Source organism: Acomys minous (genome assembly GCF_964271855.1).
Source record: "Acomys minous genome assembly, chromosome: 10".
NCBI classification, from domain to species: domain Eukaryota; kingdom Metazoa; phylum Chordata; class Mammalia; order Rodentia; family Muridae; genus Acomys; species Acomys minous.
This window is the reverse complement of record NC_140491.1, coordinates 94,275,284-94,289,002: the sequence shown is the minus strand read 5'-3', so window position 1 is coordinate 94,289,002 and position 13,719 is coordinate 94,275,284. Positions and strand designations below refer to the sequence as shown.

The following is a 13,719-nucleotide window of genomic DNA, read 5'->3' as shown; positions in this document are numbered from 1 at the left end:
AATGGCTTAGCGGTTAAAGCGCTGACTGCTCTTCCAGAGGTCATGAGTTCAATTCCCAGCAACCACATGGTGGCTCACAACCATATAGAATGTGATCTGATGCCCTCATCTGGCCTGTATGTGTACATGTAGGCAGAGCACTGTATACATAATAACAAATAAATAAATCTTTAAAAAAATATAAAGTGAAAAATGAGTATGTTTATTAAGATATCCAGTTGTGCTTCCATATATGATAATGTTACATTTTCATATGGGGCTGGATATTGCAGGTCAGAAGCAGGAAAACTGTCTGTAAGTTGCAAGGGGCTATTGAAATAAAATAGGAACCAAAATGAATTCACTGTTTGCTTTTTGTTAATGCTTTATTGGGAAAAGAAACTGAGTATTTTAACCTTTGTGTATGGCATCTTCTATGTGTCTGGTTAAGTGTTATGACCTGATTCTGTAAAGTTATTAAATTCTGGAGATAATAACTTGAGAACACTGTACAGAAGTCTGATTGTTCAAAGATTCAATATCACACAGATATCTTGAAATTAGTGGGCCACCCTTTTCCTATTATAATGCTTTAGTTCTAAGCTTCTACTTTCTATCTGTAAGTAAGAAAGTCTTATTTCATGGTAAATTTAATGGCTGTCTAACCCGCGTCTAGGTTTTCTAAGGGTAAACTTTGATGTATGCTTAGAGGATAAACATCATGCTTTCTCGTAGGGTTGTTAATAGAAAATAAATTGTTTTGAAAATTGCTAAAGTAAGGTAGGATATAAAAATGATCTAAATGCTCTGAAAAAAATACTATTACATTTTGATACATAAATCTATATGGAGCTTATTTTCCTAGGTTTGTTCACGCTCTCACTGGTGTAAATCTACTAAAACGGAGCGATGTGGGACTGTGCAAAAGAACGTCTTACGTACGGGACAAATTAGCATCCCCATGAGATCAGGACGATGGGGGCTTGCTTTATTTTGTTTGAAACATCATGTCCAAGTAAGAGCTTGACGTTTAGTTTATCATTTACATTGTCTGTCTGAGCTCCCATCGCTGGAATGTTTTCAAGATGGAGCAAGGAGCCTAAAACTCAGTGCATTTACATTCCGTGTCTCAACAAGCATCTCAAAGGGCTAGTTAGCCATTCTTAGCCAGGATTTTAATTTGACGCTTGCAGAGCCAATAATTCTCGATCCGCACTTTCTGCTCCTATTAATTGATGAGGAGTGCATGGAACACTCCTTGGGGAAGTACTTAGTTCAGACTTCACCATGCTGCAGATAAACCTTCTGGCTTCGTTCCCATGCACAACTATCATTCTTGGGCCAGAGACCAGGAGAAGAATCCACTTGTCTAACAGCAACCCTTTAAACTCTAGCGTGTGCCAGACACAATCTAAGGTACTAGGAATACGATGGTAAACAATGCAGAGCCATATGGAAAACGCTAAGCCAAGAAAACATACATAATACCCTAGCAGGCACAGCTGGCCACACCTGGAAGAGGAGACAGGAAGAAGGGCTGAGAAGGCAGTGCTGAGAGTAAAGTCTTAAAGGAGGGTCAGGAGGGTTTCCCAGTCAAAACGGCAAGGGCTGCACAACCCCAGGCATATATAGTAAGTGCTCCCATAGTCCAGGGACAATCCAGGGGAGTGTCATTTAGAGGAACCAAGGAGAGAACCACAATAAATCCTAAGCAAAGGGCCCTTACTGCAAGAGATGGAGGTAGGTTTATTTTAGTCTTGACAATATAATAAGATTCTACAGTGGAGGCGAGAAGGGAAGCCGTTCTCCTAGGAAAAGCTGTGAAAATGAAGATGTAAATGAGGTTGGCACCTTTTCTTCCTAGCCTTGGACTTTAGATATTTTTCTGCAAATAGATGCTTAATTTGGGCCTCCCAGACTGAGTTCTCCCCGGACCAATTCACACCTCCAGATGTTGTTGTCTCCACTTAGGCGTGTTCTAGGCATTTCAGGAACTACGCGCTCACAGTGACCTTCTGCTTGTCCTCCTTCCCCAAACCTGTTCCGCGAGCACACGCTTTCATCTCAGTTACTGATGCTCGAAGCTCACAGTCGCCAGAGCAAACTGCTAGGACGCATTGCTTGCTCTTTATCCCACGCCTTTACTGGGCAACGTTCCTCAACAAGCACGTCGGCGCCACTCTCCGGCATGCCTCACCCCTACCCTGCACCCTAGGTCTTAGCCAGGTGACCATCTTTGCCTTACGTTTCTCTCTGATATGCTCTACTTCTTGGCACGTCTGCTATCCGTTCTCCGTGTAACAGGCAGAGCCGTCCCTTACGCTCAGGGTCACCCCTTGTCCCTGGCCTGTCCATCCAGACTCCCAGCGCTCTCGTCTGGCCCCTGCATTAACTTGCCTGCCTATTCTAATTGTCTCCTGATTCTCAGCACATTTCAGGTCTTTCCTGTTGGAAGCTGTTGAAGCCGCGATGTCCTCATCTTCCACTTGTCTCTACTTTTTTTTTTTCTCATGGCAATCTCACTTTTAGCTTTCAGCTTTTTATCCAAATGTCCTGTTGAAGGCATTCTATAAGTGCCATCTAATAAAGCCACTCAAACTATTCTGAATCATCATTGTACTTATTTCTTTCTTAGGAATTGACAGAATATGTAATGACTGGTTCACTCATTTATTTCCTTATTGTGTCTCCCCTCTACTAAGTCCCAGTGTTATGATGATTGCTATAAATACCATATCCCAAGTAAATGGTCTATGGCTTCAGGCATGCCCTTAATAAATATTAAACAAACGAATGAATGCCAAAGCCAATACTATTTTTTAAAAATATATATAAAGGTTAGTAGAATCAAACATACAGAACTACCAATTATTGATAAAATAGGAATTGAAATGGTTGTTTGATTTGATCCCCTGTAAGTCACTGGTGAAGGCAGCAAGTTTGCCTGGATCATTACTGATATATTTGGATCTACCAGTTACCTAGAATTGCTCTGCATTTCCCTGTTGTTTGGGAAATTCCTCCTATTCAGGAGGCAGAGGTAGGGGTGCTGTGAGCGAGGAGTAATATGGGAGCTGCATCAGTGGGACCCAGTGAATAGTCTCAGCTGCCTTAATGAGAAAGAACCTTGCATGGCATGTTGCTACCATCTTGGTGGTTTCAATAAAAGTCTTAATTTCTTTCTTTTTTTTTTTTTTTTTAAACTGGAGAGCTATGTGTTTAATTGTACTGCAGAGAAGAAAGAAACACAAAGAGAATGGGGCTGGACTGATGAGAAGGACAGATGGGGGAGTAGGGAGATTTAAGAATGGAGAGCTGCCCTAGATAAGGGTTTTCTGGGTCTCTAGAACATATACTTATGACCAATGAAGGAAGGACAGCTCTCCTTGCTGGGATGTTAATGAAGGTTGGAGCTTTTGTATCCCCGGTGAAAAGTGAGGGAGCAGAGGTAGGTATGTAGGGAACCTGTCTTGGACTGTTGTTGAGAAGCTGGGAGCTATTGACCAGGAACTAATTTTAAAAAGGTAATTGTCACTGCAGGTCTCGGTGAGGCCATGGGCTTGGTACCTGTTCATACAATTGTATCATTGGTCCATGGTCATTAAGTACATGCTTTGCTCTAGAAGACACTCACAGCTGCCCAGATTAGCAAATCATGTGTTTTGCAATCCAGTGGCAAAGAGAGAGGATTTACCAATTAGCAAAGCATCATTTTGAGGCCGACTAAACAGTGTCCTGAGCCAGAGCCCAGAGGATGAAGGTGGAGAGGGGCCAATTCTGCTCAAAGAGTCCATTGTTATATAATTTAAGATTTTAGCAGTAGAACGCTAATGAAAATCAAATCCTGAAGGAAAAGGCACTTTTTTGGGAAGAAGTCTTGAAAACACAAGAATAACACGTTGAATGGAAGTTTAGATGCTGCCTAGATGGGCAGAGGTAGCTTTGAGGAGTTTGTGACTCAGGTGTCTAAATTCTTGACGGGACCTGGGGATGACCTGGAAGTCTACATGTAGTACTGACAAGACCAGGCAAAGGGTGCTATATTCAGAGAATCCGAACATGGGAAATGATAGGGGTTATGTGTGAGAAAGATTGATAGTGTTCTTACCGCCATGGTTAATAACAATGAAAGTTCAAAGCACTCCCCAGAATGCTGCACCGGAGAGCGAGCGTGCCTTTTTCCCATGAGTTTCAGTGACAGCAAGGAAGAGGTGCTCTGAAGTCTGAAGCTGGGAGGAACCTTTCAGATGGTGGCGCTGAGGTTTCCCAGGGAGTAAACACTGTGAATGACTGCACCGAGGAGGAGGAGGAGGAGGAGGAAGAGAGGAGAGGTGGGAAGAGAGAGGGCAGGTGGAAGAGAAGAAAGAAGAGAGGCATGGAGGGAAGAAAGGAGGAAGGGAGGGAAGGGGGGGCCCGCATACTCTTTGTTCTGCACAAGGCAGCACCCCACGAGATGGCAGGTGAGAGGGTGGCAGCAGCCTGGCCACAGAAGCAGCTCTGCTCCTCCAGCGCCAATGCTAAGAGGAGTAAGCACATGCTACTGGGCTGGTAGGACCCAGCAGAAAGTTCTCTCTCATTTCATGTCTGTGCTTTTTAAAGCTCGGGTTTGAAGTAGCATCCACCGTCTTGAAAAATGAGACGTATTTATTGCAAAAAGCCCCTATAAGATAATGCAGAAAAGTATAAAGATGTCTTATGCCCCCAGTGGAGACAATCTAATTATCCTGCCTGGCACTTAGAGATTCCTGCACTTATGACGAGAACTATGCTTTTCCCCCACCCCTGCAGCCACACTTGGTTTACTAAGATTTGTTAGTCTGTCTCTCTCTCCCTCTCACCATCTTTGTTGTTGGAACCTTCCTGGTTTCTTTTTTGTTTGTTTGTTTGTTTTTCAAGACAGGGTTTCTCTGTGTAGCCTTGGCTGTCCTGGACTCAATATACAGACCAGGCTGGCCTCGAACTCACAGAGAACTGCTTGCTGCTGCCTCTCAAGTGCTGGGGATTAGAGGCGTGTGCTACCACACCCAGAGCCTTCCTGGTTTCTTTCTGTTCTCCTTCAACCCTGACTTGAGTCATGTGGAGTGCTATCACCTTACACCATGTTTAAAGCCTTGAGCTGCTGGTTCCTTCCGGCTGCATCATTGCTCTGACTGTGTGGCCTGGGAGCTTCAGCTGCCTCTTGAGAGGCTCCCAGGGATCAGAGACTATGCTGCTAGGGACAGCCAGGAAACCACTCAGCTTTACTTATCCAAACTTCCAGAAGAGGAAGTGCCACACTGGAGGTGTCACCACTGAGGTACCTCTCTATCTTTCACTAGCAAGACTCGGTGTCTCGAGCCAGCAGCATGGCAGCACGGAGCAGTAGAAAGGTTCTATTAACTTGAGTTGCCTAAGCACACTGTGGAACTCTGGGATGGTTCCAGCCCCCTGGAAATGACACTTATTTGCTTCCACTGAGAGAAGTAAAGCAGGCCCGGGAAGAACAGTGCTTTCCACCTTCGTGGGCCTGATAAGCATGACCTTTATTTTACCACATAGGTCGAGGCTACTCTTTACCACAGGCTTGTTAATTCGTGCTTTCCCTCCTTCCTCCCACCCATCTCCTGCCACTTCCCTGGGAGCATAAAGCTTTCAACATCCTGCTGTCCATTAGCATAAATAAACCCATGCTTTTAAGGTAAAAATAGTTGTAATGCTATATTTGTTAAAGACTGCATTACCATAAGCGGATAAAAATACTCCTGGGTAACAGGTAGGCCATATTCTTCCGAGGCAGTAGCAAGCTTTTATTGTGGTTCCCCGAAAGTCGATTATTTCAGCCATGATTAAAACCTAGGTCTCAGCACACTTTACATTTCCACTTCAGAGGCAGTTAAACCAGGAGCTTTCCAGAAACTCGGACCCCTGTGTTTTAATTAATTAATTAATTTTTTCTGTTGCCAATATTTTATAGGCCATTCTGAAACACAGCAACACCAACAAAAAAGATGAAATGCCATTGCAATCCGAGCTCTGCTATACGAGGACCTGGATAATGCTGTTGCCCCTCCCCCATTTGATCAGTTGTTAATTTAAATCTGGTGTGATATTTATACGATAGATAAGAAAATACTGGGCTAAGCAACAGCAGAAGTGGGAAGAGATGGCGGCGAGAGATCTCCAGCGCTTAGAAGAACTGAAGAAGTTAATGGCCGAACAGTCCGTGAAAGACAGAGAAAGGTAAGGGCGAGATTTTAGGCCATGACAGTGAGCTGGGAAAGCATCTCCTCTAATGTGTTAGAATAAGCAACATCAGAGCGAGGATCTTTCACGCCGAATGTTGCCATTCAATATTTATGTCTATAAATGGATATAATGATTTCTATAATATAGTTCCTACTCTTGCTTTCGTACTTAAGCCTCCACTTTTCCTTCTGTTCCTTCCTAGCTTCCTCCTTAAAGATCTCACAGAGGATTTTGTGGCAACTGATTGCCCACTGTGTGCAAGAAGTGATACTGGTGGCTGCTGTGACTTAATAATTTGACCCAGGAGGAGGAAGCCATTATTTTAATAAGAAAGGGGTCCACTGACTATGGCTCGCACTGAGGAGGACAAGCCGCAATTACACAGAGCTGTGTGGATGTTCCAATGAACTCACTAAGCTCATATATGAAAACATGCCCTAGAATTCCCTACAATTGTGTTACTGCAGAGCCGGGAAGGACACTGTACATAATGAGCTCGGTCTTCTTATTTTTATGGATACACCAAGAGATTAAAACAGTGTTTTTAAAGATTACTGTATCGGGGCCCAAGAGAAAACAGTAAAAAAATCATAGTAATCTGAAAAGGAAAAAAATGTGAAAATAAAGAGCTACATTCTCTTACAGAAAAGCCCTGTTACATAAAGGAGTCGGGTGGACATTAGGGAGTTCTCTAGGGTTAAAGGGGAGCAGCTTGAAGAGAAAAGTTAGACCCTGTCTCTGGGCTTGCAGCTACTCCTTGTCCCATCCATCTCTGGGTGAACATCACATTATTTTCTGGGCATCTCAGCATTTTAGAGTTGAGTAAGGAAGCAAGAATACAGCAAAGCTTGAATTCAAGGTCAGGAGGTCAGACAACCAAAAAAGAAAACTGTAGCAAGAAAAGCCAAAGCACAAGTGGCTCCCATAGGACATGTCATTCCGTGGCTCAGACAGAGGTCAGTGGGAGCCCCCAAATAGCTGTGTACCAACGGGCAATGCAAAGGCAGTGGCTGGCTGGGCGATTTAAGCTCTCCGAGGAACAGAAAGAGCCACAGGAACTTGGAGGAGTGTGAAAAGCAGAGCAGATGTGGAGTCCCAGCATTGGGAACATGCTTCTAATAGAGCATCTCTCATAGCAGGGAGCTTCTCTGATTACAGAACCATTTTCAGTCTTTTGCTTCCTGTCCTAGTAATTATCAAGATTAGCTGATTCAGAGCTTCAGTTGAAAAGAAGAAAAAGGAAAATCAGATTAGTGTGTATTACATAACAGGAAAAAAATAGCCATGGTACAGCAGAGCAAGAAGACTAAGGGGCAGGAGCCATAGCTCAGGATTTTATTCTTGACTCAGCTTTGAACAGCGTATGACCTTGGGAAGGTCAGTTGTTTACCTCCCACAAAGCTCTGTCTTGTCCACCGGAAACCATCTGAAGGTGAAAAGCTGATGACTTTTAAGAGTTTGTGATATATATTCAACTCCTTTGATGAAATAATGCAGTTTTAAATAATTGTGAAGCCGATCTTTGCATGCCAAAGATAAATCAACTGATGAAGGGCTTTCAAATATCGTGATATATCCAAGCTATAATTCTCTGGGGGAAAATGATGCTGTGTAGGCTGGGGATATAACCACTGGAAGAAGGCTTGCATAGCATTTGCAGAGCCTTAGGCTCAATCCTAAGTACCGCATATGTGGGGTGGCTAATGCCCATCATCTAGCACTTGAGATGGGGGCAGGAGGATCAGAAGTTCAAGGTCATCCTTAGATACATAGCAAGTTCAAGGCCAGCCTAGGATAGGTTACTGTGTCAAAAGAAAGAAAGAAAGAAAGAAAGAAAGAAAGAAAGAAAGAAAGAAAGAAAAGAAAGAAAAAGTATTGTAGATAAAAATGTAATTCTCATTCTGTAGTTTGAGATGTAGTCTTCTGTGCAAAAAGCTTTCACTCTGGCATTACCAGAAGCTCTATTCATCTGGCACTAAAAAAAATTGGTAGATAGGCTAAAGATTTTTTTCTCTAATAATATAATACAATAAAAATCATGTTTTATATCTTAAGCTAATGCACTTTTAAAATATCAGATTAAGGAGGCCTAAAATATTAGCTTCCAGACTTACCTCATGGTAGACAGATGTGGCCTTGAGAGTTTGAAAACTCAGCTCACTTATTTCTGTTTTGTGTACGGAAGACTAAGGTCCATGAAAACAGCACATTCATCACAAAACCTGATGGGTGGGTAATATGAGACTTTAATTTTGGGGTTAAAATGGTTACATTTTGGAAGGTTTCATGTGATTTGACATACTAAATGGGCAGTCACCACCATACCTCACTTTCTTCAAATTATTTTGCCAAAGTTTTCACCAGCCTTCTAAATTCCTAATAGCCCCACTTTCTACATGTTCTTGAGAGTGAGAGAGAAGACTCCAGAAGTGGGCTGTTGCCATTTGAGCCTTGTCTTTTCTATCTATATGAGTTTGGGTAAGCTCATGTCTTTGTGCCTTAGTTGTTCATGTGTACAATGAATAGATAAATAGTATCTACTTCAGAGGATTAAAAGTATCAAATAGATATTACATGTAGCTCACTGCCTAGAACATAGTAAGAACAGTCTATATGAGATTTCCACGAATTGACTTTGTCAATGACAAGATGTTTCTATTGCAGTTTTGTCAAAATATTTGAATTTTAAAATATTTTTAGAACATGTAGTAATGAAGCCATTTTTTTTAAATAAAAATGAAACCATTTATATTAAAGCAACCTGCTCCTTGATCCCTGTCCTAAGGCAGCAACTTATCTGTAATTCCTTTCTATTATCAGCTGTTTAACACAACTACACGCAGATCATCTATATATACCCAGACAAAAATCAAGTGTGAGAACACCAAACCAACCTTCAGTGTACTGCAAAACATAGTACCATTGTGTTGGTCAGCTAGAGCTGTCGTGAAAAATTGTGCTCCCCGGAGGTTTGAAAGTCTGGGACTTATTCTTAGTTCTTGGAGGTGGAAATGCTCGATGGGGCAGGGTTCTAATGAGGACACCTTCTCTGGCCTTCAGAAAGCAGCTCTCTCAGGGAGACTCACTGAGCTGGGAGACACAAGTTCCCTAATGTCTTTCCCTATCTGGGCACTGATACCCATGTAAAAGGCTTCTCCCTTCCCCAGGGCCACTGAGAACAAAGGGCTGCACATAGGAATTTGACACAGACACATTCAACTAACTAACCATCTGGAAGAAAACAAAACGTATTCGTCTTCCTGCGGATTGTCTGTTAACTTGCCTATTTTTGGTTGCTACTACCAAATAATATCACTGGGGTGATTAGAAAAGATGCCCTTGTCCAGCAGGGAAGTGTATGCAACCCCTGCTACAGAAGGACAGACAAGCCAGGAGAAGGGTCTCCTCCTGAGCTATGGCACACAGCTTGGCAAACAAAGGCACACCAGAAGCAAGCTTCAAAATGATCCATGGTAATCCTCAGACCAACCAAATAAAACCCCCAAACCAGAACCAAAACCCACAAAACTACCTAAGCTTTTAAAAAATAGAATATGCTATTTATTCTGCCTCTAAAAAATTAGCCATGTAGCCATCTGGAACTTATATTCATGAGTTATGCGAACTTACTCTGACTCCTCCCCCTCCCCTAATTTGATGGCTACCTATCTCAGAACTAATTAATAGTGATTCACCCTTCTCCATTTGATTGGGTATGCCACTCTTATTATATATCACATTTCTAATTATATTTATATATCCATATGGACTCTTAATTAGATGAAATAAAAGCTGATCTCTACTTATGCTCCTGCATGGACACCATGCTGTTCAGTCAGTCTCTTGTGCTGTCTAGTAGGGCAAGTATTCGCCTCAAAAAAATAATTACTCTCATGCCACTTCTTTTTACAAATTCTATTGACTTTGCATTAAAATGGTGTTAAGGAAAACTGAAATATAGACAGGATTTGATTTCCAAACTTAGAAACATGTGGCCAAAATAGCTGTCTGGTCGTTTTCTTCTTTCAGGTTCCCATAAATGTTTCCAGTGAAAGGTTGGAAAATATTTTGATTGAGATAGAAACTTGTGATCAAGAAGGTAATTTCAAGTTCCTTTTAGGTGAGGGGGAAAAAGTCTGCCTTAAGATAGCAGCAGGTGAGGGGCAGAGATACAAAGTCTAGGATATTCATGAGGTACTGAAATGAATTAATGTTGGTAATTCATGTCATTAAAGAGAAAGCAGAGAAAGAAAGATGGTCCTGAATATAGTTGAAGGGTTTTGTTATTGTTTTAATGTTTTTTGTTCATTATTTGACAACTTCATACATCTATATAAGTTGCCTTCATCATTCCAACCCCAAACTTTGTCTTCTCACTCCCTGCTCCCCAATATGTGCTCTTTATGTACCTGTATGTGTATCTCTCTCTTTCTAAATACAGGTACATATTTTTTTAAAACATTTAACTGAAGAGCAATTTATGTATCACAAAAGCCTTCTGTTTAAAATGTATACCTCAGTGGTCTTTAGTAAGTTTATAGAGTTGTAGCACCATGGTGACAGTCAGCTCCGTAATACTTTGTATCACATCTATTGGTAATGAAGCAGCTACTTCTAAATGGAGGGTTGGGTGGGATAAGTGACTGATATGAGTTTTGGGGGAGGGGGCAGTTCTGCAACTTTATTTGACATTCATCACGTTAGCTCTCATCCACATCGACGGTGGTCCATAGAGTTTTGAATGTAGTAACAGGCATGTAAGTTATCAGTGGGTAGAGCTTTTTCTGGTGACTCCTCATCCTCATTACGTTTTCTGGGCAAACATACATGGATACAATATGGAATATTCCTTATTCTTTTGTCCCAGATGGCTTTATTGATCCTGGTATCAATGTGCACATCTGGAGTCCCCATCTCCTATCTGGCAAATTTCCAGATACCTTTGCATGTTTGAGGGGCATGCTTCTTTAAGACTACTCCGTGGATATGCTTGTGAATGTTGATGGTGCGTTCTCATGTCACCTCCTCGGTGATGGTAGAATGATCTTGCTTCTTGCTATCCTTTGTGTGTGTGTGTGTGTGTGTGTGTGTGTGTGTGTGAGAGAGAGAGAGAGAGAGAGAGAGAGAGAGAGAGAGAGAGAGAGAGAGAGAGAGAGAGAGAGAGAGAGAGAGGGAGGGAGGGAGGGAGGGAGAGAGAGAGAGAGAGAGAGAGAGAGAGAGAGAGAGAGAGAGAGAGAGAGAGAGAGAGCGCCATTCTGCTGAGCCCAAGTAGAAGAGGCCAGGGATTGTCAGTTGTGTGTTCTGACTCTCCTAATTACCTCAATGTCCAAGGTGTAAAACAATGATGTATATGCAATCAAAGCATTCTGGTATCTAATTAAAAACATGAAAAGAAACATGTGGAATTGGTTTTTAGAATATATTCTGTTTAATTCAATTACTAACTCAAATGGTGTGGTTTTGATACACCACCAATATAAAAAATCACTAATGAGGTGTTTTTACAGCTTTTTCCTCAAGTATTTAATGTCTGATGTGCATTTAATACTTAAACTCAAACCAGCCATATTTCAGCTGCAGAATAGCCTCTGTCATCAGTGACTGGAATGGAAAATGGAAAATGGCAGGTGCAGTCAAACTTGTCATCCTCATGGTGGAGGAGAGCTAGGTGGCGGTTGACTGCAGACTGCCTCCCTTAGAAAACTGGCATTTGACTTGGTACACACTTTGAACCTTGCTTTTGTTTGCTCATCCTTCTGCATCTTCAGGGTCTTCACTGCCCATGCCACGATGCCCTTTGTGTCTATTGTCTCTAGTAATGAGCCTCTGTCTCCGTGGAGTCTGTTGGTGATAAACCCAGTCTCTGTACCCTCAAGGTACCCACATCTATTACCCCTGTCCACACACAGGCATTACCTGTGGTCCTGACAGTCCCCTCTTGGGTGAGTTCTTACTCCTTCCAGCCCCTGGTTTTTGTAGAAACTGGTTTGTTCTTCTAATAAGACTGTTTTCAAACCATGAGAAATAAATGCTCTCCCGTGCTCTCTAGACAACTTACACCCCATCCCTGTGGCATACAGGGCAAGGTACATGCTAAATGCAGGGATTTCCTGAAGTCACTTTATTCTAGATAAATGGGGAAGGGGTCTTGTGCTGTTGGGCTTTCCATACCTGCCTCGGCATTTTTATTCAGCCTCATCATCCCAGCTAGTTCACTAAGGAGCAGAATGTAGTAGAACTGGCATGGAAACTGTTCACCATTGTTCTTTCTCCAGCAGTGTTCTGGCTGATGGGAAATGTTTCCACAATAAAATCAATGCATGAGGTTAACATTTTCAAAATGTTTAATATCTATTTAAAGAGAAAGTACCTCAGGATTCACTGGCCACCACCCACATTGCTAGCAAGAGCCCCGTTCCTCTTGCCTCATTTTCTTTGAACGCACCAAACCCCTTGTCTTTTAGGGACTCCCCCAGCTGCCATGAATCTTACAAGACCCCAGCTTTTCTTGGCTCTTTTCCTTCAGACACCCCAAACCTACTGCTTTCCTCAGACTGCCCACCACCTAGTAGCTAGCAAGAGCCCTGCTCCCCATAAAGTACTCCAAGCTCACCACCTTTCCAGGACTCCTCTCCTACTTTGCAGGACTCATGTCACTCAGTTTTCAGGTAGCGCCCTCCCTCTCTCCTCTTCAGGGTACTCAATCCTCGCTATCCCAGGACTTGCTCCACCCTCTCTGCAGGAACCTGCCTCTTACATTGCAGGTGGAGACAAAATCATCCTGTCCCTCTGACAGTCTAAGCTCACCATCTGAGGACCGATATCCACTGCCTGCTCACTCTGCAGAGGGAGCCATTACCCACCCTGCCCCATAGCACGTCATCCCCATCATCCGAAAACCTGTGCTGGACTTGTGTCCATTGTCTCCATTACCGAGGGACCTGTACCCATTGTCTACTCACTCTGCAGAGAGAGTCCTCGCCTGCTCTGCCTTCCAGCACCTCATCTACACCATCAGAAAGTCCCTGCTCTCAGAAGCTATGTCTTCCCCTAGCCGAGCTAGAGTCAACCCAGAGATGCCATTTGTGAATCGGAACAGAGTGGCCGTAGCCCGAGTTTCAAGCATCTCCTAGCTGATCCAAAAACCAACCAAATAAAGGTAACAGCAGACACAGATCCAAAACCCCACTTGGTACAGGTGAACTGGAAACACTTATCAAAAGACTCAGCCAACGGACTAAGTACAGGTGCCCAAGTCTTATCACAAAGCAAGGAGCTGGAGAGATGGCTCAGAGGTTAGGGGCACTGACTGTTTGTCCAGAGGTCCTGAGTTCAATTCCCAGCAACCACAGGGTGGCTCACAGCCATCTATGATGTGATCTGATGCCCTCTTCTGGTCTGCGGGTGTGCTTGCAGGCAGAGCACTGTATACATAATAAATAAATAAATAAATATTTTAAAAAGACATATACAAAAACAAACAACAAAACCAACAAAAAAACACAAACCAACCAA

General features: G+C 42.8%; 1 protein-coding gene across 2 annotated transcripts in view; it reads left to right on the top strand.

Moving 5' to 3' along the window:
- Positions 1–13,719, top strand: part of CCDC148 (coiled-coil domain containing 148) — a 281,360-nt gene that overhangs the window by 192,532 nt on the left and 75,109 nt on the right. The window contains exons 15-16 of one of the 2 annotated variants that reach the window (XM_084799664.1): positions 6,080–6,198; positions 6,407–8,212. In XM_084799664.1, coding sequence (XP_084655790.1) covers positions 6,080–6,198; positions 6,407–6,503 — 216 coding nt within the window. In that variant the 3' untranslated portion in view covers positions 6,504–8,212. Of the gene's footprint in view, positions 1–6,079; positions 6,199–6,406; positions 8,213–13,719 lie in introns of those variants that run through there. The other variant, XM_084799663.1, reaches the window with a different exon arrangement.